This window comes from Misgurnus anguillicaudatus, chromosome 13, assembly GCF_027580225.2.
Source record: "Misgurnus anguillicaudatus chromosome 13, ASM2758022v2, whole genome shotgun sequence".
NCBI lineage: Eukaryota > Metazoa > Chordata > Actinopteri > Cypriniformes > Cobitidae > Misgurnus > Misgurnus anguillicaudatus.
Genome location: NC_073349.2, coordinates 13,116,466 through 13,142,887, shown reverse-complemented (window position 1 = coordinate 13,142,887; position 26,422 = coordinate 13,116,466). Strand labels below are relative to the sequence as shown.

The 26,422-nt window shown below is 38.4% G+C and overlaps 2 protein-coding genes across 2 annotated transcripts; both read left to right on the top strand.

Moving 5' to 3' along the window:
* The first annotated feature begins 4,140 nt into the window (after window positions 1–4,140).
* Window positions 4,141–5,434, top strand: LOC141369395 (uncharacterized). The gene is made up of 4 exons (XM_073875707.1): window positions 4,141–4,612; window positions 4,734–4,946; window positions 5,041–5,202; window positions 5,315–5,434. The coding sequence occupies exons 1-4, from the start codon at window positions 4,141–4,143 to the stop codon at window positions 5,425–5,427; spliced, it is 960 nt and encodes a 319-aa protein (XP_073731808.1). The 3' UTR covers window positions 5,428–5,434.
* Window positions 5,435–5,534: 100 nt separating this feature from the next.
* Window positions 5,535–6,506, top strand: LOC141369282 (serine/threonine-protein kinase pim-2-like). The gene is made up of 3 exons (XM_073875057.1): window positions 5,535–5,868; window positions 5,961–6,125; window positions 6,368–6,506. The coding sequence occupies exons 1-3, from the start codon at window positions 5,535–5,537 to the stop codon at window positions 6,463–6,465; spliced, it is 597 nt and encodes a 198-aa protein (XP_073731158.1). The 3' UTR covers window positions 6,466–6,506.
* Window positions 6,507–26,422: the final 19,916 nt, after the last annotated feature.

The window sequence follows — 26,422 nt, the reverse complement described above, 5'->3', positions numbered from 1 at the left end:
CTATCTTTTTTCAATACGTGCACTTCATCTTTGCACAGCGTGTCATGAATGTGTTAGCATTTAGCCTAGCCCCATTTATTCCTTAGGATCCAAACAGGGAAGAATTTAGAAGCCACCAAACACTTTCATGTTTTCCCTATTTAAAGACTGTTACATGAGTAGTTACACGAGTAAGTATGGCGGCACAAAATAAAAAGTGGTGATTTTTAAGTGGATAAAAAATGAGAACTATATTGTATGGCACAGTAACATCAACACTCCTGTGAAGATGTTACTCCACGCTGAGGTCGAAATGCTGCAAACTAAGTGCTCTTCCTCCATGCATTGAAAATAGATAGTTATGTATTAATTTGTCTAAGTTGAGGTAAGAACATAGTAAAATATAAAAAAATGCTGGTTTTCCTTTAAGTCAAAAGTGTAGGCCTATTTGTCAGCGTTCCACACTCTGTCTCAGTCGTGCAACGTGCAAGTGCCTGCCAACGTGCAAGTGTGAATTTGAACTTTTTTTCGTGACAGTTATAATAACACAAATCACATCACACCCAATAATTCAATCGCCCTTGCTTTTTTTCCCACTCCAACATTTCAATTATTGCCCACTAAAAGCTGCACAGATATATTTGCTTACCTGAACTCTGTTGTCTAGTCTGAACTAGTTGATGCATGAAAACAGCACCCTGACTGGTTGACTGGCTCAAAGTATTTTGAGTATTTTAAAAATACAAAAAAACTCATCTTAAATGTATTTAAATACAAATTACAATTCATTTTTTCAAAGGCTTTAAAATACAAAATACTATTTACATGAAATTACATGAACCCAAAAAAAGATCTCAGCTCTCGAAAAGTTGCTAATAGATGTTTTTTTTTATTGCCTCACAGCGACTAGGTGTTTTTCGCCATTTACCCTGCAATACACATTGAATTTGGGTCAAAGATTACTTCTGTTACTTCTGCCTGGCAAAGTTAAGGTTTTATTCAGTTTTGTCTTCTGAACAAATCAAAATATCATCAATATATTGAATAATGAGTGATGTTAAATCAAAATCTTTCAAATGTCTTTGAAGTCTTACATTTCTTTTGCAAAGACTACTGGTATATTGTTGACCTTAAATTGTAAAAGCAAATAATGATTAAATTTATTTTACAATTGGTACAGACCAAAATCCATTAGTCATATCAAACACTGTAAACCATTTGTATTCCGGTTTAATCACGCTGAAAATCGTTGATGAGTCAGCCACAAGAGGTCTTATCTTATCAATGTATTGGTTTGCTTACTCTATAATCAACTGTGAGTCTCATGATCCGTAACTGCATGTTATATTTCAAATTTGAAATTAATCAACACATCCAAACCCAAACGGCTGAATAATGTCACCTACTACACTGCAGCAAATCTGCTGCCTAGGCCATAACACTGTGTTTCTCTGAGAAATGTCAAACTTTCTCCTGTTGTTGATGTAACATGAATAGTTTCTATTCTGATGTTAAAGAAACTTCTGTAAGAAAATCAGATGGAAAGATCTCTGCTTCTTATCAATGAGAAAATAAAATATGTATTTAAAATATTGACCCTAACATATAGAGTAGGCCACACATAACCACTCTCTCTCTCAAAGCTTTTAATAGAGAAGAGAAAAGCTTATCGTTGTTTTGTTTTTGCTTCAACAATTGCTGGAAGAACAGATTCAGCCCCTCACAAAACCCCTCCTTCGCACACACAAACATTCAGTGATTCTCAACACTTTCATTTATCCTTCATTTACAACTTTTCATTCCAAACTACTTACTGTTGTACGTTCCTACACCAAACCAAACCTAAAGGTTTATCGAAACATCTCTTTTAGCTCCAATGTCAGTTAAACGTTCAATAGTCAAAGTTTCACCCAGAACTTTAAACTTTTCTGTCTACTCATGACAGATTGATTAAAACTATGCTGAACCCATCTCTGACCAAAGAAAAATAAATCACTTCCAGAGCTTCCAAACAGTTAAAACTGATCTTGGATATGACATTCCCTACTTCCTTTGACCATCATACACTTACTTTGAGCCCTCAGTTCTGAGAAAAACAGCGCCATGTCTTTCACACACACCATTCGTATCTGAATATAAATTTACATGGGCATGTTTTATTTAGTTAACAGAATGAGAGTTAAAACACTTTACCCTTTATTTTACCAAAGTTTTAGAAAAATATTCTGTGGTTGTATATGTGGTTGTTCCTGTGGAGCTTAATGAAATAGTCCTTTTATCAGACAGTTGATAGCAGCTGTAATCTTAACACTAATTTGGAAGAATTCAACCACAAATTTATGATCCTGTCCATTAACTGTTATGTTTATACATGGCAAATTTCGAAAAGCAACTTCCTTAAACATTGTACAATTAAATGGTATATATCATGGTATACTAACTGGCATTTTCAAAGGCAGATCTTCATTGCCAAGCACAGCATAAAAGTAGCAAAACCAAAATACTCATCTGAACTCACGAAGGACATGATTTACCCTTTTACAAACAACTTTGTCTGTGTCAAAATCTGAAACTGGTTGTTGTATCGATGTCACTACCAGTGTCGCATTTAAAACCTGTTAAAACCGACATCATTTGCTTTTGATCAACAAAGAGTTAAGCCAAAACATAAGCATTTTTGTTCATTTTCAAACTGATCTTTTAACTTTTGACTATCTATCTTATAACCCCTTCAGCATTCCCTCCATAACTTCTTTTATCTGTGTTATGTTTGTCTTTATTTTGCATTTTCACTTTTCAATTTCTACATTTAGACAAAGTGACAAAAATCCAAGGGATACGCTTCGATTCTCAGGTTTTAATTTTTTTTTAAATTTACACCATGTGTTTTTGTATGTCTTTAGATACGTCTTTAATATGTCTTTACTTTTGACTTGGAAACCTGAAGACCGCCCAATGTACTTTGATGTTATATTATTTGATGTTATATTTAGCAACTGAATTTTTAATTTTTTCATTTTCCGCTTGTTTGATCTTAAAGTGCTCTTTTAGCTGTTGTTTTAGCTTTTTAATTATATCATCTAGCTTAATTGACCATTAACTAACTGCTCACTATCAAAGTGGTCTGGAAACATTTCCATCTGGATGTGCGAGACAAAATCCCGACTCCTCGTTCGGATAGAGACAACAAAAATGTTATTCTATCCTGTTCGTGACGCCAAAGCTGTTAGATCTGGTCTCCACACCACAGACAAAATAAAAAACGGTCCAGCCCGGACGCCAGATCACGCCAGAAAATATAAGTTTACTTGTTTAACAGGCATCTATCAGTTAAAAGGTTGATCAGTCGTTGCTAGAGGAGAGCATAAACAGAGGCGTGAGACGAAGGTTTTAGATGATAAAATCGAACAGAGTTTTATTGATGGACAGCTTCAGTTTCAGTTGCATATGTCTCAATGTTCAAACCTCGTCTGTCCAGGAATACAGCATGCACTGTTATATCCAAATTGCTCAGCTGCAACATCCCTTAGACCTTGGGCTTCCATAAACATTCTCTTTATCTATCTCTGTTTACACACAGACAGAACAGCTCTTGAAACTGAACCACCATGAAATTAAGACATATGAAATTTAGAAATATAATGAATGAATGAATGAATTAATTATTTAATGAATAATGAAGAAAAAACAATAACAATATTGTAATAACAAAAATGATAATAATAAAATTGATAATTATAAAATAATATTAAATAATCAAATAAACAATTATATGTATAACTAACGATTATAAACTGATTATGTAAGAACACAATATATGTAATAACACAAATAAAAAAAAACACAATAAAAATATTCTGCACGTGAGGATCTAAGGTAAGGATCCTTCAACTGTCTTCAAGCATTTTTAATGGAAGCGGTGTAAAACGGCAAATTACAACAATAGATAACATACATCACATTGGGTGAGTATAACAAATAAAATCCAATACAAATAGCATAACCTGCACAACAATAGCATTGAAAACAATACAGTATACACACAGTCACCATAACAGCTTAAATTTCTTCTAATGTACAAATGTTTGGTTCTCTGTTTCAGTACAACGTGGTGAAGGGAGGAATGGCGCAGGGATCTGCGGGTTCATCAAAGGAACTTGGATGGCTGCAAAGCGCCATTTCCTCAGCCGCCACAAAGTGGAGCCTTTCGCTCCACCACTACAACCGGACACAAGTTTATTTAATCCAAGGCTGTCTGTCCCGTGTGCATCCAGCCTCGAGCAAGGGTGGCTCGACGCTACATCCGATGCACGTCCGGTTATTAATGACAGTGCAGCTAGGGTTTGGTCAATGCCAGGCCAAACTTCTGACGCGGATCTCATTTCTGGAGCGGACGTCAGGTCCCATTCGGACAAGTCCCATTCGGACAAGTCCCATTCGGACAGCACGTACCCTTCGTACAGCATGTCCCTCTCCGACTATGGCTGCGGATTTATTGGTGAGCCAGCACCAATGCTGTTTACCTTAAGCAGCGATTCTTTCCCTGATCAGTCAGAAGCATCTTGTATGGCAACTGACAGCAGCTCCAGTGAAAGCTCTTACAAAACATTCACTGTTGATCAAGGCATAAAAGGTAAGATGAAATGAGCCAAATACACTAAGATAGAGCCAAATACAAGCTGCAACAAATAATTTATATTTAATCTGTGATCAGAGATCTTTTTTTACTAATTACATTTTGCTCTTCGATTTAGAGCAACCTGTCGATGAGTGCGGAGCGGATCAGAGGAAAGATGTTGACAGACCGAAGCTGTTTAGCCTTAGCAGCGATTCTTTCTTGTATCAGTCGAAAGAATCTCGTCTGTCAACTGAAAGCAGCTCTAGTGAGAGCTTGTACGAAACAAACACTGTTGAAAACAGTACAAAGGAAGAACCCACAAGACTGGACAGTGATCATGGCATGAAAGGTAAGATGAAATGAGCCAAATACAAGCTGCAACAAATAATTGATACTGTGATCAGAGATGTTTTTTACTAATTACGTTTTGTTTTTTGAATTAGAAGAAATTGCCACAAAGAAAAAGCAGACAGGAATCTGTGGGTATTTTAAGAGAAAGTGGGAGAAAGCAATGCAAACCTTAAACTGCTGTTTTAAGGGTAAAGTGGAACCGATGGAGGCATACACAACTTCTTCTAATGAAGCTCTTTTTGAGCCTACAGAGGGTGAGTCTGATATAACTTTTTTTAGTTTATGTTTCATTTGATCACATTGCAATTGTGGTTCATGCAAGACAATCAAATGAAACTCATAGACAATATTATCATGTGTTGCCAGGAGTTGTGGAGTCTTACTATAAGTTTGGCAAATTGCTGGGAGAAGGAGGATTTGGATTGGTCCGTACTGGTACCCGCATTTCTGATGGCAAAGAGGTAGTGTGCTCTTACTAAATTCAAGAAACACAATATACACTATCTTAAATTTGCTCTTTTTTGTCTTCTCTCTTTAGCCGGGCCATTCCAAACCTCTGCCTGTAGAAGTGGCACTATTGATTAAGATGAATCAAGCTCCCATAAGTCAATATGCCATAAAAATGTTGGAATGGTTTATAGACTCACAAGACATCGTGATCATTATGGAGTACCCTCAACCCTGCCAAAGCTTGAGCCACATCATGAAACGCAATCGTACACTGAGTGAAGAAACCGCTCGTGTAATAATGCGTCAAACAGTACAGGCAGTAATAAACTGCTATGATCACGATGTCTTTCACAGCGACATCCATCCAGGCAACTTCCTAGTCAACACAGAGACGTTAGACACCAAGCTGATTGACTTCGGCTGTGGTCAGCTGTATACTGATGGCGTCTACAAAAGTCATAAGTACATAGGTGAACTGGCATTTTGGTTTCCTATAGCACAATGTGGAAATTTTTTATCTATTTTACAGATTTCCTCAACTCTGAAAATGCTTTGCTTACAGGGCTAAAAGATTTCATTCCACCGGAAGTCAGAAAGAACCGGAAGTTTCACGCCATCCCAGCAAACGTCTGGTGTCTAGGAATGGTCCTGTATGAAATGGTTAATGGATACAAGTCGTATGTGAAATCCAAAGAAGTCCAGTTTGCGAATACCAGCTTATCTGAAGGTGAATGAATAGCACTATTGAAAAGAAAATCACAGAAATGTTGAAAACGTACAGTTACAATACAGAATCCAATCTAGCAAGTATAGCAAAGGTTAAACAGTGAGACTCTCTGAACATGGAGGTTCAAATAATGTAGTCAGAGGCTTAAGTAAATAATATGAACCTCATAGTAGGCACAGTTTAGTTATGTATACATTAAGTTATGTGATGTGATCATGACTAACCAGCTCTCATCTTTACAGAATGTTGTAGTCTTATAAGACAGTGTCTAGCACGTGATCCAGCTGAATGCCCCTCATTACAGCAGATCTTACAGCACAGATGGTTTAATCCAGAATGAAGTCAGGCAGGGGCTTCTGTTCATCATTGCTGTTTGTCTTGAGGTAGCGTTACAGACAGAGTAGTCAGAGTCTGTATAGAGGTGTTGAAGTGAACAGGGGACATTGTTTAGTTAACAGATTTTCTAGTCGAACGCTTGATCCTATTATAAATATAATGACTAGGTAAACAGGAGACTAAATAAAGATTTTTCTTTCTTCCCTTTTTTAAGGTTGGACACAAAAGTGCTGGACACCAAACTGGACTGAGCAGACCAGACTACACCAGACCTTAAAAAATATTATATTATTATTATTATTATATAATTTTTTATTATTGTTATTGCATAATTTTTATTATTTGTTGTTAATATTATTATTGTATTATATTTATTATTATTTTTTATTGTATCATATTTATATGTAATCATTGAAAATAGTTTAAAATGATGATGTGCACTTGTTACATTCTATTTTATGTCACTTAAATAAAATATGTTATAACCTTTGGCTTTGTATTTGGCCTTATCCATCCAAAAATCACACTATAGCTTCCATAAAAATAAAAGATTACCTTAATATGTAATTCTCAAAGTCAACTTTTATTTCTTTGCTAACTTCTCCTCCTTATATGGTGATGTCATAGTGTGGTAATCTGCTTGATACATAAACAAAAAATTCAAGTAGGTTATGATGATTCCAGTGTGCAAATTCAAACTTTATTGAAGGGTCTTTTACCTACAAGCACAGTCTTTTAAAGCAAAACCTGGTGGATATGCTTGTATGTCAGTTTACAGCAAAATAATTCACAGATGATGATAATATCCTGGATTAAAGAGCTACCTAGCTTGTTGTGTAATAGCCCCTTGTCTGGCTCAGGGTCTCCTCTGTACCCACTGTCCCGTGGGCTTGTGACCAAATGAAACCACTCCTCTGCACTGTAAAAAATAATATGCCATATCCACTCAGTAAAAGTGTGGCAACAGATTACAAGCAATAACATTAATTAAATTCAACCAAAATAAATGTATAGAATTACTCAATAAACTATTTAATAGTAACCCATTCAAAAAGATAAACTGCAATAAAAAATTACATTTAAACAAACATATTGGGTATACAGGACAAAGAAGTAGCACTCTACAATATACTACTCGATAATACTATTTTGATTTAACAGCATGATTTAAAATTAAGCTTTAAAAGGACTTTAATGGGATCCAGTTATATTTTTTGTATCTTAAAATATGCTTTTCCCTATTTCATTTTGTGTATTGTTGTTATATACATAAAAAATAAAACTAGGCTGAAATAAGCAGAAAGCTGTAGGGAAGGAGGCCAGAAAGATTTTTTTAATGGACACCTTTGGAGGAGAGGCTTCAATAAGTTGAATAAAATGCTTTTGTGAGGAAACTAAGTATTAGATGCATATTAAATGAACCGAAAGCACGTTTGTTAATCAATCAACATGTTCCACACTAAACAACATGCCTATTGAACCACTTTTAATGTTTACCAGCTGGGATCTTCTGAGGATATATATATAGGAAGCAGAAAGGGCAGTCAGGGTTTTTTTGTGTTAACAAGAAAACAATTAAAACCCGTCAAACAGACACAGTTTGAACAGACACAGTGACAAATGCTTATTACTATAATTATTTTACTACATACTGTAATCATATTATATTTATTACTTTCAAAAGGTAACAATCAATCAATATTACCATTACCGTGAAATATAATTTAATGCAAAGCAGTAATTTTCACACACAATCACTGTGGTGCCTTTTTTGCATCTTACATTCATCTGCACATTTTTGGGAGATGGTCTTCCAGTAAGTTCCATATTATAGTCCTTTTTATGTAGCCTGAAATAGAAAATACAATATAATAATGTAATTAGTTGTAAATTCTGTTCTAATTTTAGAGATTTGAGAAAGTAGAATTGTAGTTTTAGAAAAGAACAGATCTGTGGAAATAGTAATATGTTTTAAGTAGGTTGGTTGCTACAAAATTTGAGACCTTTAATAGCTGATTATTGGAATTGCATGAAATAACCAAGAAAACTCTGTTACAATGAACTGCATATCGCATGAAGTGTGTTGTTAAAGTGAAGTGTTAACTGTTACGCTTTTCAACTGAGCTTTTAAAGTTACCACATTTACACCATTAGTAGAACTCTATTCATGTGTTAATAAACATAAAGTAACGTTATGACTTTCCTATACGATGCACGGAGGAAAGACAGTTAAATTAGACATGACTGCGGTGTCCATAATAGTTTACCATGGCTCTCTCATACAGGGCCGGATTATCCAATGGGCATTATGGGCACGTGCCCAGGGGCCCACGCGCAGTCAGGGCCCAAGCGACGGGAGAAAATAAAATGTAAAATCTAATTGTTAATTATTTAGATTAACTATTTAAGCACAAATAATCCCTCGCTGAATCGAGCGGACTGTGGGTGGCAGTAGTCTTCATAGTTTAAGTTCGGAATGAGTGAGAAAAGCAGCAGTGCACAGTTGATTTATCAGACAATCCATTACTTTTCTTCATTTATCCTGAATATGTGAATGTCCTGTAAATGACGCGAATCAGTGCTGCTCTGACAGCCTGGTAAAGTAATCATTTGTATAAGAAATCATTTGTACTGCGTATTTGTCGAACGGAGCCGTCCGCGCTTGTCCGTGGTTTGGAAGCTGCGCGGGAATGCGCGCGCGCGACAAAGACAGACGGGGAAAGTTTGTCGTATTTGCCCAGATTGCCCTTCCTCCTCTGCATCTGTGCGCAACAGTGAAACACACATCGCCAACAGACAGACAGGTAGGCACGAGCTCTTCACACAGGTCGTATTCCAGCTGTGTTTTTCTTGACTTGTGGGGAAGTCAGTGGAGATCAAATGACATAACTACCAGTACCTCAGTTTTACAGCTCCAAAAGACAATTGTTGTCTTGCTAACATGACTCATAATACGTTTTTTAAAGTGTAGATAAGCCAATAGTAACAGGCTTTAGTTTAAAGTTCAATACTTTTTGAAACAGTTTCAGTTGCTTTATTTTTTATTTTGTCAATCTATCTGTAGTTTTTTCCCCCACTTTTTTTTGCAGCATTCTTCCTGTGAAATTAACAATAACAGCAACCCTCCTTTTTTAGTTTAGTGTAAAGATGTGTTATTTTAACACCAAAAGAATTAAAAAGATTTACTACCACGTGCAAAATAAAACACATTATTAGTAAAACTGTACCCTCTCCTTGGCGCAGTCATTTATTCTAAATATATTTGAAACTAGTAGAACAGAAAACATGCACATTGTTGGCAGTATCATTTGCTGTCTTCTGTTCTTGTGATAAACACTTTGTGTGAACTGATTATTTTGTATTTTGTAGAAATCTGTAGAGTATGAAACAGTTGGGTGTGTGTGAAGGAATTAAAATAAGGAAGTTTTGTCAATATATTTAATCTTTTGTTTAAGAATTAGGCCTAAGAGAAGTGCCCTTTTTTCACTTGAGCATCTGCCCCCTGTGCAGGTCTCTGTGCAGGTCCCTGCTTGCAACAAAAATATCTACATGTACTGATATTGTCCTACAGGTAGTGATCACCGGCTGTAATGTGTCAGTGTAAATCCTGTAAAAGTAGAGGTGTTTCTAACAAAAAGAACCATATAATATATATATATATATATATATATATATATATATATATATATATATATATATATATATATATATATATAGTTTGATTGTGTGCGTGGGGGGGCCTACAAGAAATTGTGCCCAGGGGCCTCCGAATTCTTAATCCGGGCCTGCTCTCTTATGATTAACATATACAACAATTGTAAAACGTTTTCTGCAGTTACCTCAACTCTGGATTAAAAAGGTGAGTTCCGTTTAAGAAAAGTGACGCGAGCTCTTTGACGTATCGCGCAGCCAAACCTGTTATGAACCAATATCGATAAAAATGTAGATAACTTATCAGTGGTTACAAGATACATTTAATGCCTATCCCGTTTTGTAGTTTTATCACCTGAATTTTTGCGTATCTTTCTCGCTCTCTCGCTTTATAACGATGTTGCTAGGCAACGGGAACAACTACAATAGCTTATAACTGACAAATTATATTTTACGCACGCTTATATTTCTAAACTGTGCAAAATATTGAAAAAAATAATTAAACTTAGCCACTTACCAGTTGTAGATTGTGCTCCTCAGAGTTTCCATTCAGGTGAATTGATTTGTTGTGTTGTGGCTAAAAGGGATACTAGCCTCTACAGCTGCGTCCAAAATCTCGTGAGCACTTTTTTTCAGGTAAACCCAACATCTCGCGAGATTTGGTCGTAGCTGTATTTCAAACTGCTGACGTTTTTGAACAGGACAGGGGATGCCTATGCCCAATGTTAATGGCTACAAAGTGTGATAGGTAAGTGTAGGAATCTTATGTAGGGATGTAACGATTAAATCGCGTGTCCCGTTAAAAATGCCTGTCTGAAATCGATTCTGAATCTGAAGGCTGCGGCACAGCTTGTGCGTGCACTACGGCATTTGGTCAGTAGGAAGTCCTTATCAATGTAAAATCATGATGAGTCGTTGTCGTTTATAACGCATAACGTGCATTTAAAAAAGCAACACTCGTTAAATAAAAATCATTTAAAATATTCTTTATTATCATGAAAACACCTGGAACAATTTGAAGAACAGCGTTTAAGTATTCCTGTGGACATTTCCTGGAGTGGCGTTTGTGGTGCTGCTTCTTCTGTGGCACAAAGGGAGTTTCTGCAGGAGAGCGCCCCCTGGCGTTCGGATGTGCCGTGATTTCACCGTAATTCATTCAAATTCATTCACTAAGAAAACGCGCATTTTCATGGTTAAGCGTTACACCCCTAATAAAAATATACAAATTATTTAAATTTTTATTTTGATTATGATTTCTTGAGAAAGACAAAATTTATTGTTGTTATTATTTTTATTTGTTGTTACTTACAATGCAATTAGGTAAGAATTTTTGTTTTTTTAAACTTACGTGAAACTTGAGCTTCAGCTGTCTCAGGTAGCGCATATTAGCCACAAAATGCTACATGGTTTGTTAGAGTAGGTTGTCCTCTACCAAATAAGTCCATTTACAGCGTTTTATTTGGTTTTGTACATGAATAATTCTTATAAATATTTATTGTATGTGCAAAACATAACAAAGTACTTTATATGAAAAATTTCTTTCTCAAGGTTGGACACAAAAGTGCTGGACACCACACTGGACTGAGCAGACCAGACTACACCAGACCTTAAAAAATATTATTTTATTATTATTGTATTATATTTATTATTATTGTATTATATTTATTACAACATTTTATTGTTACATTTTATTTTTTATTATTATTGTATTATATATATTGTTTATTGTATTATATTTATATGTAATTATTGTAAATATAATGGTGATGTGCACTTGTTACATTCTATGTCACTTAAATAAAATATGTTATAACCTTTACTGTGTTTGTATAAAAGGTTCCTAATTTGGATGACCTCATCCATTCAAAAATCACACTATAGCTTCCATAAAAATAATAGATTACCTTAATATGTCATTCTCACAGTCAACTTTCATTTCATCCCTAACTTCCCCTCCTTATATGGTGATATCATAGTGTGGTAATCTGAAGCCTGGCCTTGATACATAAACACACGAAAATTCAAGTAGGTTATGATGAAAAATGAACACTAGCACTCTTCAGTTTTTCTTTAAAACTTTATTAAAGGGTCTATTAAAGCACAGTCTTTTAAAGCAAAACCTGGTAGATATGCTTGTACTTCAGTTTATACCAAAAATAATTCACAGATAATGATAATATCCTGGATTAAAGAGCTACCTAGCTTGTTGTGTCATAGCCTTGTCTGGCTCAGGGTCCCGTCTGTACTGTAAAAAATAATATGCCATATCCACTAGATAAAAGTGTGGCAACAGATTACAAGCAATATCATTAATTAAATTCAACAAATAAAAATTGAGTTAAAATTAACTTAATAAACTCCTTAATATTAACACATTCAAAAAGATAAACTGCAATTTGCAAATATTTTTTTTTATTACAATTTAAACACAAATATTGGGTATACTAGACAAAGAACTAGCACTATACAATAAGAAATAATATGCCATATCTATTTAATAAAAATTTGGCAACAGATTATTAGCAAAATCATTAATTAAATTTAACAAATAAAAATTGAGTTAGAATTATTCAATAAACTATTTAATAGTAACCCATTCAAATAAATAAACTGCAATTTGAAAAAAAAAATCAATTTAAACAAAAAGTATTGGGTATACAGTACAAAGAACTAGCACTATACAATAAATGCTACTCAATTATACTATTTTGATCTAACAGCATGATTTAAAATTAAGCTTTTAAACTTCAAAAGGACTTTTAATGGGATCCAGTTTTATTTTTTGTATCTTAAAATATGCTTTTTGATTTTGTATATTGTTGTTATATACATAAACTAACAAGGCTGAAATAACCTGAAAGCTGTAGGGAAGGAGGCCAGAAAGTGTTTTTTTTTAATGGACACCTTTGGAGGAGAGGCTTCAATAAGCTGAATCAAATGCTTTTGTGAGGAAACTAAGTATTAGATGCATGTTAAATGAACCGAAAGCATGTTTGTTAATCAATCAACATGTTCAACACTTAACAACAAGCCTATAGGACCACCTTTAATGTTTACCAGCTGGGTTCTTCTGAGGTAAATGTATGTATGTATGTATGTATGTATGTATGTATGTATGTATGTATGTATGTATATAAATATATATATATATATATATATATATATATATATATATATATATATATATATTTAAGCAATATCGCTCGAGTAGGAGTGTGATATAGCTCTATATCATCACGGCTGTGATTAGGCCAGAGGCACGAGGCCGTAGGCAATCACAGCCGTGATGATATAGAGCTATATCACACGACTCCGAGAGCGATATTGCTTTTATACAACAGTTTGACGGCACACGTTTGAAAAACGTAAACTAGAAAACAACAACGGAGTTATTTTAAAAGCCTCTTTGTTTGAGAACTACTTCTTCCGCCACGGATTTGAGGGCGGCCAGAATGACAGGTAAAACTTTCGGCTGCTTTGAAGCTCATAACAACTCAATGGACGGAAAAGCTGTTACTTTATATTACCGTTTCTTGGTCACAAAGTGTAGTTTTAAGATTAGTTCAGTCGAGAATGTATATGTATTATATTTAAATCTGCAGTCGATTAGTAAAGATAGCGCCTGTTTGAACGTTTGCTTAGTGAGATTCGGTACGAATGAGAACCAAAGCATGAGCGGACGTCAGTGTTCACTCGCCCCGCTGACCACCGCCCTCTCTGGGCTACATCTCTGACAGAGATACCCTGGCTCAAATGTTGGCCTTGTTTGTTTATGATCGTCAAAATGAGATCAAATCAGCAGTATTTGGTGTCATGATCAAACTATTACTTGTTTTTTAATTCATATTTAGTGTCTTTTGTGTTGTTATTGTTTTGGCGCAAGTTAAAAGTTAATAAAACTACTTGTATAACGTTACTATTGCTTTCTCATTTATTCTTAACGTGATATGAGCACTCGATTATTATTATTAAACTTTGTTCTTGTCAGTACTATATAAAACGGTTTTTTATAAGTGTCAGAGAGATGTTTTTGCATGCTGCTTATAAATAACGTTATACCAGTGCCGATATCTCATAACATGTTTTAATAGTCACGTCACGATAAAGTAAATGATCAATGTCCACATTGATGATCTTTGAAGGAATAATAACTTCCGATTGGGGATTTACAGACTGATTTATGAGCTAGTAAACTAATGAGACACACGGAGAGTGATTCACACAGCGCGTCTGTGTTTTTCCATTCAGAGATGAGCCTGCTTAGGACCTCCATTCACTAGGTGGCGGAATGATACGAAACGTGAAGCGGTTACAGTGCCGATATCAGCACAATATCGCATAGCTCTAAGCCAATCAGATTCGAGAACCAGAAATAACTGTTGTATAAATAAATAAATAAATAAATAAATAAATAAATAAATAAATATATATATATATATATATATATATATATATATATATATATATATATATATATATATATATTCACCGGCCACTTTATTAGGTACACCTTACTAGTACCGGGTTGGACCCCCTTTTGCCTTCAGAACTGCCTTAATCCTTTGTGGCACAGATTCAACAAGGTACAGGAAACATTCCTCAGAGATTTTGGTCCATATTGACATGATAACATCATGCAGTTGTTGCAGATTTGTCAGCTGCACATCCAGGGCACGAAGCTCCCATTCCACCACATCCCATAGATGCTCCATTGGGTTGAGATCTGGTGAAGAGGTTGAGCACAGTTAGAGTTGGGGTCGTGCACCCTTGATGATTCTTTTGAATTGCGGCGAAGAGGTTGAGCACAGTTAGAGCTGGGGTCGTGCGCCCTTGATGATTCTTTTGAATTGCAGCGAAAAGGTTGAGCACAGTTAGAGTTGGGGTCGTGCGCCCTTGATGATTCTTTTGAACTGCGGCGAAGAGGTTGAGCACAGTTAGAGTTGGGGTCGTGCGCCCTTGATGATTCTTTTGAACTGCGGCGAAGAGGTTGAGCACAGTTAGAGTTGGGGTCGTGCGCCCTTGATGATTCTTTTGAACTGCGGCGAAGAGGTTGAACACAGTTAGAGTTGGGGTCGTGCGCCCTTGATGATTCTTTTGAACTGCGGCGAAGAGGTTGAGCACAGATAGAGTTGGGGTCGTGCGCCCTTGATGATTCTTTTGAACTGCGGCTAAGAGGTTGAGCACAGTTAGAGTTGGGGTCGTGCGCCCTTGATGATTCTTTTGAACTGCGGCGAAGAGGTTGAACACAGTTAGAGTTGGGGTCGTGCACCCTTGATGATTCTTTTGAACTGCGGCGAAGAGGTTGAGCACAGATAGAGTTGGGGTCGTGCGCCCTTGATGATTCTTTTGAACTGCGGCTAAGAGGTTGAGCACATAGATATGTATAAGGCTAGATGGCTCAAGGCGGAGTCCCTAACGGCATCACCTGGCGGCCATCTTAGGACAGGGCGCTCGCTCACTCGTAGCATTGAGTTTAATGGTGCAGGTACTTTTAAATGACCATAACTTGCTCAATTTTCTACCGATTTTCAAACGGTTTGGGTTTTTACAAACGTTATTAACGTGGCTATAATTCTGGATGCTTTAACATGTTTCATGAATTTATTTTTTATTTTTAGCATAGGTATGCAGTGTCATAGGTACATCTTTGACGTTTGTAACAAGCCAAACCGTTTGAGAATCGGTAAAAAATTAAGCAAGTTATGGTCATTTAAAAGTACCTGCATCATTAAAACTCAATGCTACGAGTGAGCGAGCGCCCTGTCCTAAGATGGCCGCCAAAATGCGGACGTTGCACTCAATTGGCCAGCAGCGCGGACGAGCCATCTAGCCTTTATATCTATGGTTGAGCACAGTTAGAGTTGGGGTCGTGCGCCCTTGATGATTCTTTTGAACTGCGGCGAAGAGGTTGAACACAGTTATGCTGAGTCCCAATTCGCATACTATCCGTCCTAAATAGTATTCGAAACTAGAATTAGTACGTCCCAAAACGTAGTATGTTGAAATGAGTATCCCAAAGATACCCGGATGGTCTACTATTTCCGGTTAGATTTCGAAGTGCAGATCGATCCACACTCTAACGGCTAATATTGCCCACAAACCAGTGCGTGCGGGAGGGAGGAGCTTTGTGGTGATGTAAATATGGCAGCCAGACGCAGCAGCGGAGATGCGCCCTCAGCTTTTAAGTGTAAGAATTCAAATGTTTAACCCTAATTAAAGTTATCTTTCATTGTCTCCTAATATTCGGTTGATGTTGTGAAAATAAAGTACCATGGCTGTAGTACTGTGTCATGCATGTGTCTTTTTTATGTATTTCTTTTTATGTTTCTGTCTTAGATTTATACCTTACTATAAACCCTTATGAAAATAAACACCTTTTACTACACTAATCATAGTTTAACCACACTGACTTATTTGTAGTAATACTGTGGCTGTACAAATGTTAACTTTATTAAGAAATATGGTTACTAAACTTTTACTATAGTAAAAGCATGGTTCATTTTCATCGCGGTATTTTTGATTTGCATACATAAGTATAAAATAGGCATAAAATACGTTAAACAATAGTTATACTATAAACTTTAACTATTTTGACTTTAAAATAAGTAGCTTTCGTTACACACATTGTTGCACATGAACATCATAACCAGCCGCCTCACAAACGACCTGCGTTTGGTGTGCGTAACTAGGCAACCACGTTGTCGTTCACGTTGCATGACGTCATCGAAGTACGTCCCAGAACGTGCATACTCTTTTGATACACACTCAAAAGTACGTACATTTTCCTCACAAAAACAGTACATACTTTTAGGTCGTAGTATAAGTAGGCGAATTGGGACTCAGCATTAGAGTTGGGGTCGTGCACCCTTGATGATTCTTTTGAACTGCGGCGAAGAGGTTGAACACAGTTAGAGTTGGGGTCGTGCACCCTTGATGATTCTTTTGAACTGCGGCAAAGAGGTTGTAATATGACTTTCCTTAAGGATGCACGGAGGAAAAACAGTTACATTTGACATAACTGCGGTGTCTGTAATAGTTTACCATGGCTCTCTCTTATGATAATACAACAATTGTAAAACTTTCTCTGCAGTTACCTCAACTATAAAAAAGTTGACGCGAGCTCTTTGACGTGTCAGCCAAAGCTGATCTGTTTCGACCTCACTCTGACCGTCACTACGGTCCAATAGGATGATAACCTTCGTTCCGCCTTCTCTCGAGACCTTATGTAAACAAAGTCATGCCCATGACCCCGGAAGCGGAACGTCACGCGCTATAAAAGGCGCATTAAACTTCCGGCTCGTTCTCTTTACCTTTCTCGCCTATAGAGACCTGGTACAGGTAGGAAACGAATTAATATTTCATCATTCAATTCATCACCCAAGTGGTGCAGGTGCCTTGTGCCCCTGTGAATTGTGATGTCTATTTGTATATTTGTATATTTGTATCTGTACCAATCACTTAATTCATGCTGTTTGTACTTGAATTGTGATGTTTATTATTTGATATTTTGAGGCTAGTTTTTACATACTACCCATGCAATATTTTAGATACAAACACTCAATTTCTGCTATATGTGTTTGAGTTGAGATAGTTGCATTGTATTATTCAGATATGCTGAGGCTACTTTATAAACATATTAGCCTTTCAATATCATGGATTATTTCTGTTTTTTTCTCAGAGTGTACATCATTAACGTAGTATATATACTGCATTTCAAAAGTTGGTGAGTATTATTTCCCTTTGGAACCCTATATCACTGTTCGCAGTTGTTGGGGTATAATAAAGGCCTCTTAAGTACGTTCGCGTACAGGCCTTTTTCACCTTTTGTGGGCTAGATACAACCTTTGCTGCTGTTCGCAGTCAGTGGGATTGTGTGTGGCCTTACCTGGTGTGAGATTATCATGGCCTCTCATTGCTGCCGACATTGCCAATCAGCAATGGACCCTCGAGATGGGCATAGGGAATGCCCTTCATGCCTGGGGATGGCACATTTGAGAGAGGATGTGGATAATCCCTGCAGTGCGGCTTGTGACCTGCCCAGAGAGGAACGAATTCACCGTGCTAAGGGAGCAGGCAGTTCTGTACCTGAGCACAGTAAAGAGAGGGAACGCTCATCAGACAAGCATAGTCGTAAGCGTCCTCATAAGCACTCACATGATCGCCATGAACCACATAAATCAAGGCATGAGAAAGTGGTAGATGTGGCTAAACGCCCAACTCCTGCTCCACCAGCAGAGAGTGGCAACACAGACACTCAACTAGAGATCCTGGCTGCTATTCAGAGTTTAGTGCAGAGGATGGACCGAATTGAAGCTCGTCACTCAGCTTCACCATCACTACCTCCTGGTCAGGAATACGTTCCTCCACCTGCACAGCAAGGTAATCCTGAAACTGACGCAGAGGAGGCTGATGTATTATCTCTTCTTGCTCCCTACTCGCTGGTTGATGATGCACAGCAGGCAGATGGAGAGAGCCAAGGAGAGGGACCCCATTCAGATTCTGCCGAAGTGGATGGCGAATCAACGGGAAGAGACGATTTTCCAGCAAATACTCTTATTGCTAGAGTAATTAGTGCAGCAAAAATTCTTTGTTTGCAGCCTTCTGTGCCTGACCCAGCTCCTGTCGGGGGTATTTGGGAAGGCATACCACAGACTAATTTTCCATCTTGCATTCCAGTAGCAGATGATTATACCTCAATGTTGAGGACAGCATGGAAGAAACCATCTCAAAAGCCCCAATTCAATGCAGGCTGCAGACGTCTGGCCAATGCCAGTTACCCAAAAGAAACGGGACTGGGGGACATGCCACCAGTAGAACAGGAAATAGCATCCTGGACAACTTTGGGACCAGCCTATGCATCTGCTAACCCTCGCTGTCCCAAAAAGGAGTGTGCGAAAACTGACCGTCTGATCTCGCGATCCTTTAATGCCACTGCACGTGCAGCTTGTACAGGCAATGCTTTGGCCATCCTCTTGGCAGCCTTACGGAAAACAGTAAGTGCAAATGACCAGTATTCTTGGAACCTTGTTGATTCTGCTCTGGCGGCTCACTCACAATTGACACGAGATGTGGGAGAGGCGATGTCTTCGGCTGTTTTATGTCGTAGACAGGTATGGCTGGCACAAACTTCTTTGCCAGAGACCATAAGAAGCGAACTAATGAATTTGCCAGTAATTCCCGGTCACGTTTTTAATTCAGATTCCCAGGAGGTGCTGGATAGGGCTGAGCGCTCCATCACAACAAGAGAAGCGGTCCAGCGAGCTTGTCGTAAACCAGCTCCAGTCTTCAGACCGAGGTCGAGAGAAACACAAAGGCCGCAGCAACCTGCTTGGTCTAGACACACAAGTGGCAATCCTGTTAGTGTTCCGGGGCAGAGCTTTCATGCCCAAAGACAAAATCCTGCCCCGTATCCCCAGAGGAGATTTCAGTTGGGAGAGAGTGGTCTCAGACCAGTGGGTTTTATCCACAATAACTCACGGGTATCGGCTACAGTTTCGACGGCGCCCCCCCATTTTCAAGGGTCAGAATGACCACTGTCAAGGACCCACTATTGGAGCCCGTATTGAGGGAAGAGGTACAAGCTCTGTTGCAAAAAGGAGCAATCGCAAAAGTGCCCTTCAACGCACAACAGACTGGGTTTTATTCAACCTATTTCATAATTCCAAAAAAGACGGGGGTCATCGCCCCATTCTGGATCTCAGGCACCTCAACCAGTACTTAAAAATTCTTCCATTCAAGATGATTCATACAAAAATGGTAATGCAGTCCATAGGTGCAGGAGAATGGTTCACATCCCTGGATTTAAAGGACGCATATTTCCATATTCCAATTTGTCCAGAGCACAGGCCTTTTCTCCGCTTTGCTTTTCAAAACCAGGCTTTTCAGTTTCAGGTTCTACCATTCGGCCTGTCTTTGGCACCAAGAGTCTTTACTCGGGTGATCTCAGCCGCCCTAGCCCCCCTTCAGCTGCGCGGTATCAAGATCCTGCCATATCTGGACGATTGGTTAATTTGTGCTCCTTCTCGAGAGCAGGGGATCAGGAACACAGAGGAGGTACTAGCTCACATTCAGTTCCTGGGGTTCACAGTGAACTGGGAAAAGAGCAGTCTCCAGCCTCAGCAGCAGGTGAAATTCCTAGGGCTATATTTCAACTCCATAACAATGAAAGCATGTCTCACTCCCCAGAGAATAGACAGCCTACAGAAAGCGTTACATCACTTCCAGAAAGGGAAGCTTGTAACCGCTCACAGAGTTCAGAAGCTTGTGGGACTGTTGGCGGCAGCATCAGTGGTGATTCCCTTAGGCCTACTAAGGACACGCCTGATACAGAGATGGTTAAATTCTTTTCATCTTCATCCAAAGAAGGACAGAAGAAGGAGGCTGCTGGTGACAAAGGCCTGCATGCGGGCCTTACTTCATTGGAGGGACAAGGACTTTCTCTGCAGGGGAACCCCACTGGGCAATCTTCCTCACAGAAGATCAGTGGTGACAACAGATGCATCACTGACAGGCTGGGGAGCTGTTTGGGAAGGCAGGTCAGTAAGGGGCAAATGGGATCACCCTTGGTCATCAGAACACATAAATGTGCTCGAACTGAGAGCTGTTCATCTCGCACTCCAGGGTCTGTTACCATTTCTACGCCACAAGCATGTGCTAGTGAGAACGGACAGTACCTCAGTAGTTTACCACATAAATCACCAAGGAGGGACAAGGTCACTACGCTGTCTCCAGGTAGCAACGAACCTACTGACATGGTCATGGCCGCAGCTGTCCTCACTGAGAGCAATACACATCCCGGGTGTGACAAACAGAGCAGCCGACATTCTGTCCAGAACAGGGCCTCTCCCAGGAGAATGGCGGTTGAACACGGAGGTAATAGCCCAAATTTGGACCCGATATGGGACAGCTCACGTAGATCTCTTTGCCTCCAGGGAGACAACCCATTGCCGGGGATGGTACTCCCTCACGGTACAAGAGGGCAGTTTAGGCCTGGATGCACTATCACAAGAGTGGCCGACAGGCTTACTATATGCTTTTCCTCCCTTTCCTCTGATTTGCCAAGTCCTCCAGAGGATCAGGGAGAGTCATTGCACAGTTCTACTAGTTGCTCCACGGTGGCCGGGAAGACCATGGTTCCCAGACCTAGTTCAGCTGATTCAGGGTTCCCCGTGGCAACTCCCATCACGGGCAGATCTCCTATCCCAAATAGACGGGCAGATTTGGCATCCAAACCCGATGGCACTACAATTGTGGGTATGGCCTCTGCAGAGTCCATCCCTCAACAACTAGATGAAACGGTACGCGAGACACTGAATAATGCCAGAGCTCCATCTACTCGGGCTAATTACTCCATAAGGTGGAGAATTTTTTCTGAATGGTGTGTAGGCATAAATGTTGACCCAGTAACTTGCTCTGTGCCACTTGTCCTTAGATTCCTACAGGCTCAACTGGACCAAGGCAAAGCAGCCAGTACAATCAGGGTTTATGCTTCATCTATTTCAGCATCTCATGGGGGAGTGGATGGCCAACCAATAGGCCGACATCCCTTGGTAGGTCAGTTCCTGAAGGGAGCTCGTCGCTTATGTCCAAACCGCTCTTTGCGGGTACCCAATTGGGATTTGCCTTTTGTACTAGACTCTCTCACTAGGCCCCCATACGAGCCTATGGCTGATACAGATTTAGAAGCTTTGTCTCTAAAGACCGCTTTTCTTTTGGCTATATGCTCCGCTAAAAGGGTAGGAGAATTGTGTGCGCTATCTATTAGTGATGAATGTTTACGCTGGAGGCCGGATGGCTCCGGGGTGACGCTCTGGCCCAACCCGGCCTTTTTACCTAAAGTACTTAATCCTCAGTTCAGGAATCAGGTTCTGGAGGTAGTTCAATTTCAACCCCCGTCACAGGCAGATCAGCAGAATTTGCTCACCCTGTGTCCAGTAAGGGCATTGCGCTCTTATGTAAGATTTACACAGACCCTGAGGAAGTCTCATTCTCAGCTTTTTGTTTGCTATGGAAAGGCTAGATTGGGGTTGCCACTTTCTAAGCAACGTTTGTCACATTGGTTGGTTAAGGTTATTTCCCAGGCTTATAAGGGAAAGGGGTTACCAGTCCCTATGGGAACACGAGCCCACTCAACCAGAAGTGTAGCTACCTCATGGGCTGCACTTAAAGGAGTTCCGGTGGGGGAGATTTGTGCTGCAGCATCATGGTCTACACCATGTACATTTGCTAAATTTTACAGAGTTGACGTAACTGCCAATACGCCTGTCAGCACTGCAGTTTTGATGTCTGTTGCCCAGCGAGGTTTGAATAATTCGGAGTCTGTAGTTCCTCGCGACCCTGTTGACATGAGTCATCCTATTGGACCGTAGTGACGGTCAGAGTGAGGTCGAAACAGATCGTAAGTTATGAATATAACTATGGATCTGTGAGACCGAAGGATGACCGTCACTATCCTTGTCGCTCGGAACACTGGGCGTTCAAGGTAAGAGAACGAGCCGGAAGTTTAATGCGCCTTTTATAGCGCGTGACGTTCCGCTTCCGGGGTCATGGGCATGACTTTGTTTACATAAGGTCTCGAGAGAAGGCGGAACGAAGGTTATCATCCTATTGGACCGTAGTGACGGTCATCCTTCGGTCTCACAGATCCATAGTTATATTCATAACTTACGTTATGAACCAATATCGATAAAAATGTTGATAACTTATCAGTGGTTACAAGATACATTTAATGCCTAACGTTATCCAGTTTTGTAGTTTTATCACCTGAATTTTTGCGTATTTTTTCTCGCTCTCTCGCTTCATAACGATGTTGCTAGGCAACGGGAACAATATTGACAAATTATATTTTACACACGCTTACATTTCTAAAATAATTAAACTTAGCCACTTACCAGTTGTAAATTTCTGTTCCTCAGAGTTTCCATTCAAATGAAATGATTTGTTGTGGCTAGAAGGGATACTAGCCTCTACAGCTGCGTCCAAAATCCAGTAGCGCCTCACTGCAGAACACAACATCCAGGGGGCGGGGTTGGATCCAGATCCAGAGATCCCATTGGTCGGCAGTTTTACCACAAGACACGTCATACACGTGTTGCTACATTACAATTACCGCATTAAGTCGTAACTAAATTAAGTTATTCTTTTGACATAAAAACGAACTTAACTTATGACTACAATAAAAGTAGTGCCTTTAGGGTGAAATGTAAGTTTTTTTGCTATAATGTTTTGGAGTAAAACATTTCGGGTAAGCCTAGAGTAATCTTACCACATGCAGTTTAAGACCTATGAATGGATACAATAAAAATATGCATAATTATTAAAATATATAGGCTATGATTTAGAAATTAATGAATTGAATGTTTATCTTGTATGGACTTTTTAAGGCGTCTTTGCTTACAGCCATTAGGAAACAGGTTTACCTCGTAGACGGTTTACTTTAAAAAAATATATTTTTTATATATATTTCGTATAGGAATAGCTGTGTAATAAGTGGGATAATAATGTACGAATAAATCCCTTCAGTGATATCACACTGTCGGTAACGTGTTACACCTAAATGTGATACTTTCTAAATTATGAATCTTTCTCGACTATATTATTAATCAAACGTATACTTAAATTGATAAGAGCAAACGTTGACGACCACAGGTTGCAACTAATTGCGGGCTGCAACAAATATACCATAGACTGTAAAAAAAAGATATAACATAACAAAGTACTTTATGTGAAAAATGTATTTTACTCCTCTGACTTGAACGGGACTTCCCCGCTCGCTCTTCAACGTAAACAAATGGTTGTTTTTTCTGGCGTTTACTGCCACCTGCTGGTAACAACCAGAACTGTCTCCGGTCTTATAGACCACAAAAAGCTTGAGAAATCCACTGCCAAAGACAGGGTTTATAACACAAAATTTCCTAATTTGATGGACCATTCCTATTCTTGATGGAGAATAACTTTTGCATTCATCAGAATAGAGCCTATTTTCCTTTTTCCTCTAAAAGCTGACATTTGCTGGAATCAAACAAAACTGTCTGCGCCTTTTTATTTTTGTGTTTATTAGAGGACTGACAACACATACAACCATGTTTAGCACTTTCACCAGTGTTTTATGTAATTTCAAAGGGTTTTCTGTAAAATGATACCAAATTCTTGTATGTACACCTCTGCATGTGGGTATGGGAAGCTTTTGAAATTGGATTGGCCATATCCAGGTGGAAATCCCCAAAATAGCCTTTGAGGTTAAAGAGGTTAAATAGATGATATCTTTATGAACCTACCGCAGATTTTTGCTTTAAAAACATACATTCTGGCCTGAAAAGCTTTCAAAACTTTGAATTGTGGCACAATAACAGTAATATTTCCTAAATCTGTCAGGTCAGCGCCCACGACCTGCTTATCAACCTGAAATGGTTTTTAACTTGATTTAGCTTGCATTTCAGCACAATGTTATGTGTTTGGTGTCTGTGTAAATGTCTGTGTGTGGGTGGGGTCAAAGGTCAAGACAACAAACAGTCTGGACATACTATCCATTAGATACATGTCGTTTGTGGGATTGTTTTATGTGGGTGCTAGTAGTCTACTTTTTCCAGTTGTAGGATTAACAAATTTTAGCTGGAGATTTATGCTGGTCCACTGTATTTGTTATCTGACAAGAGAACAAGAGCATTACGTCATTGGCCAGATCCCAAAACAATCTCTTGGCAGAAGCAGGGCCGATAGAAGAGGCAAGTAAGATGTTTTTCAATAGGCTGTTGTTGCAGTCAGCGCTGTATCCTGTAGTTGCTGTGTTTTTTCCAGACTTTCTTTGAAAGGATGGGATTTGGGAGGAGAGGTGGGGTTAAAGGTCATCACACACTAAGAATATCAGGATTCAAAGGTGCCTTAGTTTCTCATTAAATATGGAAGTGAATACAACTCCCATTGGTCTGAGAGTCCCTTGACCTGAGCGCTAAATATTGTACCCTAAATTTGTGAGCAAATTTGCTCTTTTTAACACATGCCTAAATACAGAATTATTTCAGTGTTACTTTGTTTATTCAGGTTTGTATTTAATATTTAGATTTTACCCTTGATGGTAATACCATTGCCTGCTGCTGCTATATATAGGGTTCTATCACCCCTTGTGACAAAGCATACAGTTTATGTATATTAAGATGTAGGTAAATATTTCTGCATTGCAAATAAATAATAAATAGAGCATCATTTAAAAGGCTAATTTATGACCCTACTAGTCAATTTTATAAGCAATTGTAGATTCTTTTTAAGGTTCTTATTTTCTTTGCTTAGATTTGTATTCTTTTTGAATGTATTATTTAAAGTTCTGTACAAATTTATTTTTGCATACGAGATTTAAGTATCATTTTCACTTGATTCAACTGATTTCTTCTGTTTACCAGAATACATCAAATATTAAACACAGCTTATCAGAATCTGTATTTCAAATCCTAATGCCAATACTCTTATACTGGTTTACATTTTAAACATTTGTAATAATAAATTTTGAATTTCGTAAGTGAACTCGTAATGAATATTCATGTTGGACTCCTCCAGGCTGTATTAATATTGCATAACTCATTTGTTTCTATTACATAGTTAAAAGATTGTTTGGCATGACTTAAAACAACTATTATAGGGGTGATTGATATTGGAGGTACATTTGGTGTCCAAAGACATTATTTTATCAGCTATTTTCAAATTGTTTTATTTTACATTATTTTAATAATTTGGTAATCATGAATCACATGACGATGTTATAAGCCATAATAATATATTAACCTGTTGTTTGAATTAGTCAGTGTCAATTCTGTTACCGTCAAACTGTTACCATAGAGTAAAAGACGAAGAGTGGTCGGTTTATGATTGACAATATAAATTAAACACAAATCTTTTAATAAAAACAAAGCAATTTTTTTTAATTCTAAAAAAGAGTGTTTTTTCCTGTGTCCTCTTAAATAGGAAAATCATAACACACTAGCTGGACCTGCTTAAAATAAATACAGTTAATTAAAAAAACAAAATGCAAACTAAGAAAATAAATAAACTGAACACAAGTTATGCAGGCACACACTGCTACTCCATCCACTTCCGGTCTCAGACAGCACTGTTATCCTCAGACGGTACATGATCAGTGACGTCTCGTGACAGCTCATCCGAGGGGCGCTAATTCAAAATATGTGTTCGGAGTTTCATGTGTGTTGCTTGCGTTTTCAAAATATGTGTTTGTTTCGTCATGTGAACCATGTGCATCACGTGTTTTGTCAAAGTAACTGCCTGCTGCACACGCGTCAAAACCGTTTATGATAAAAGAGACG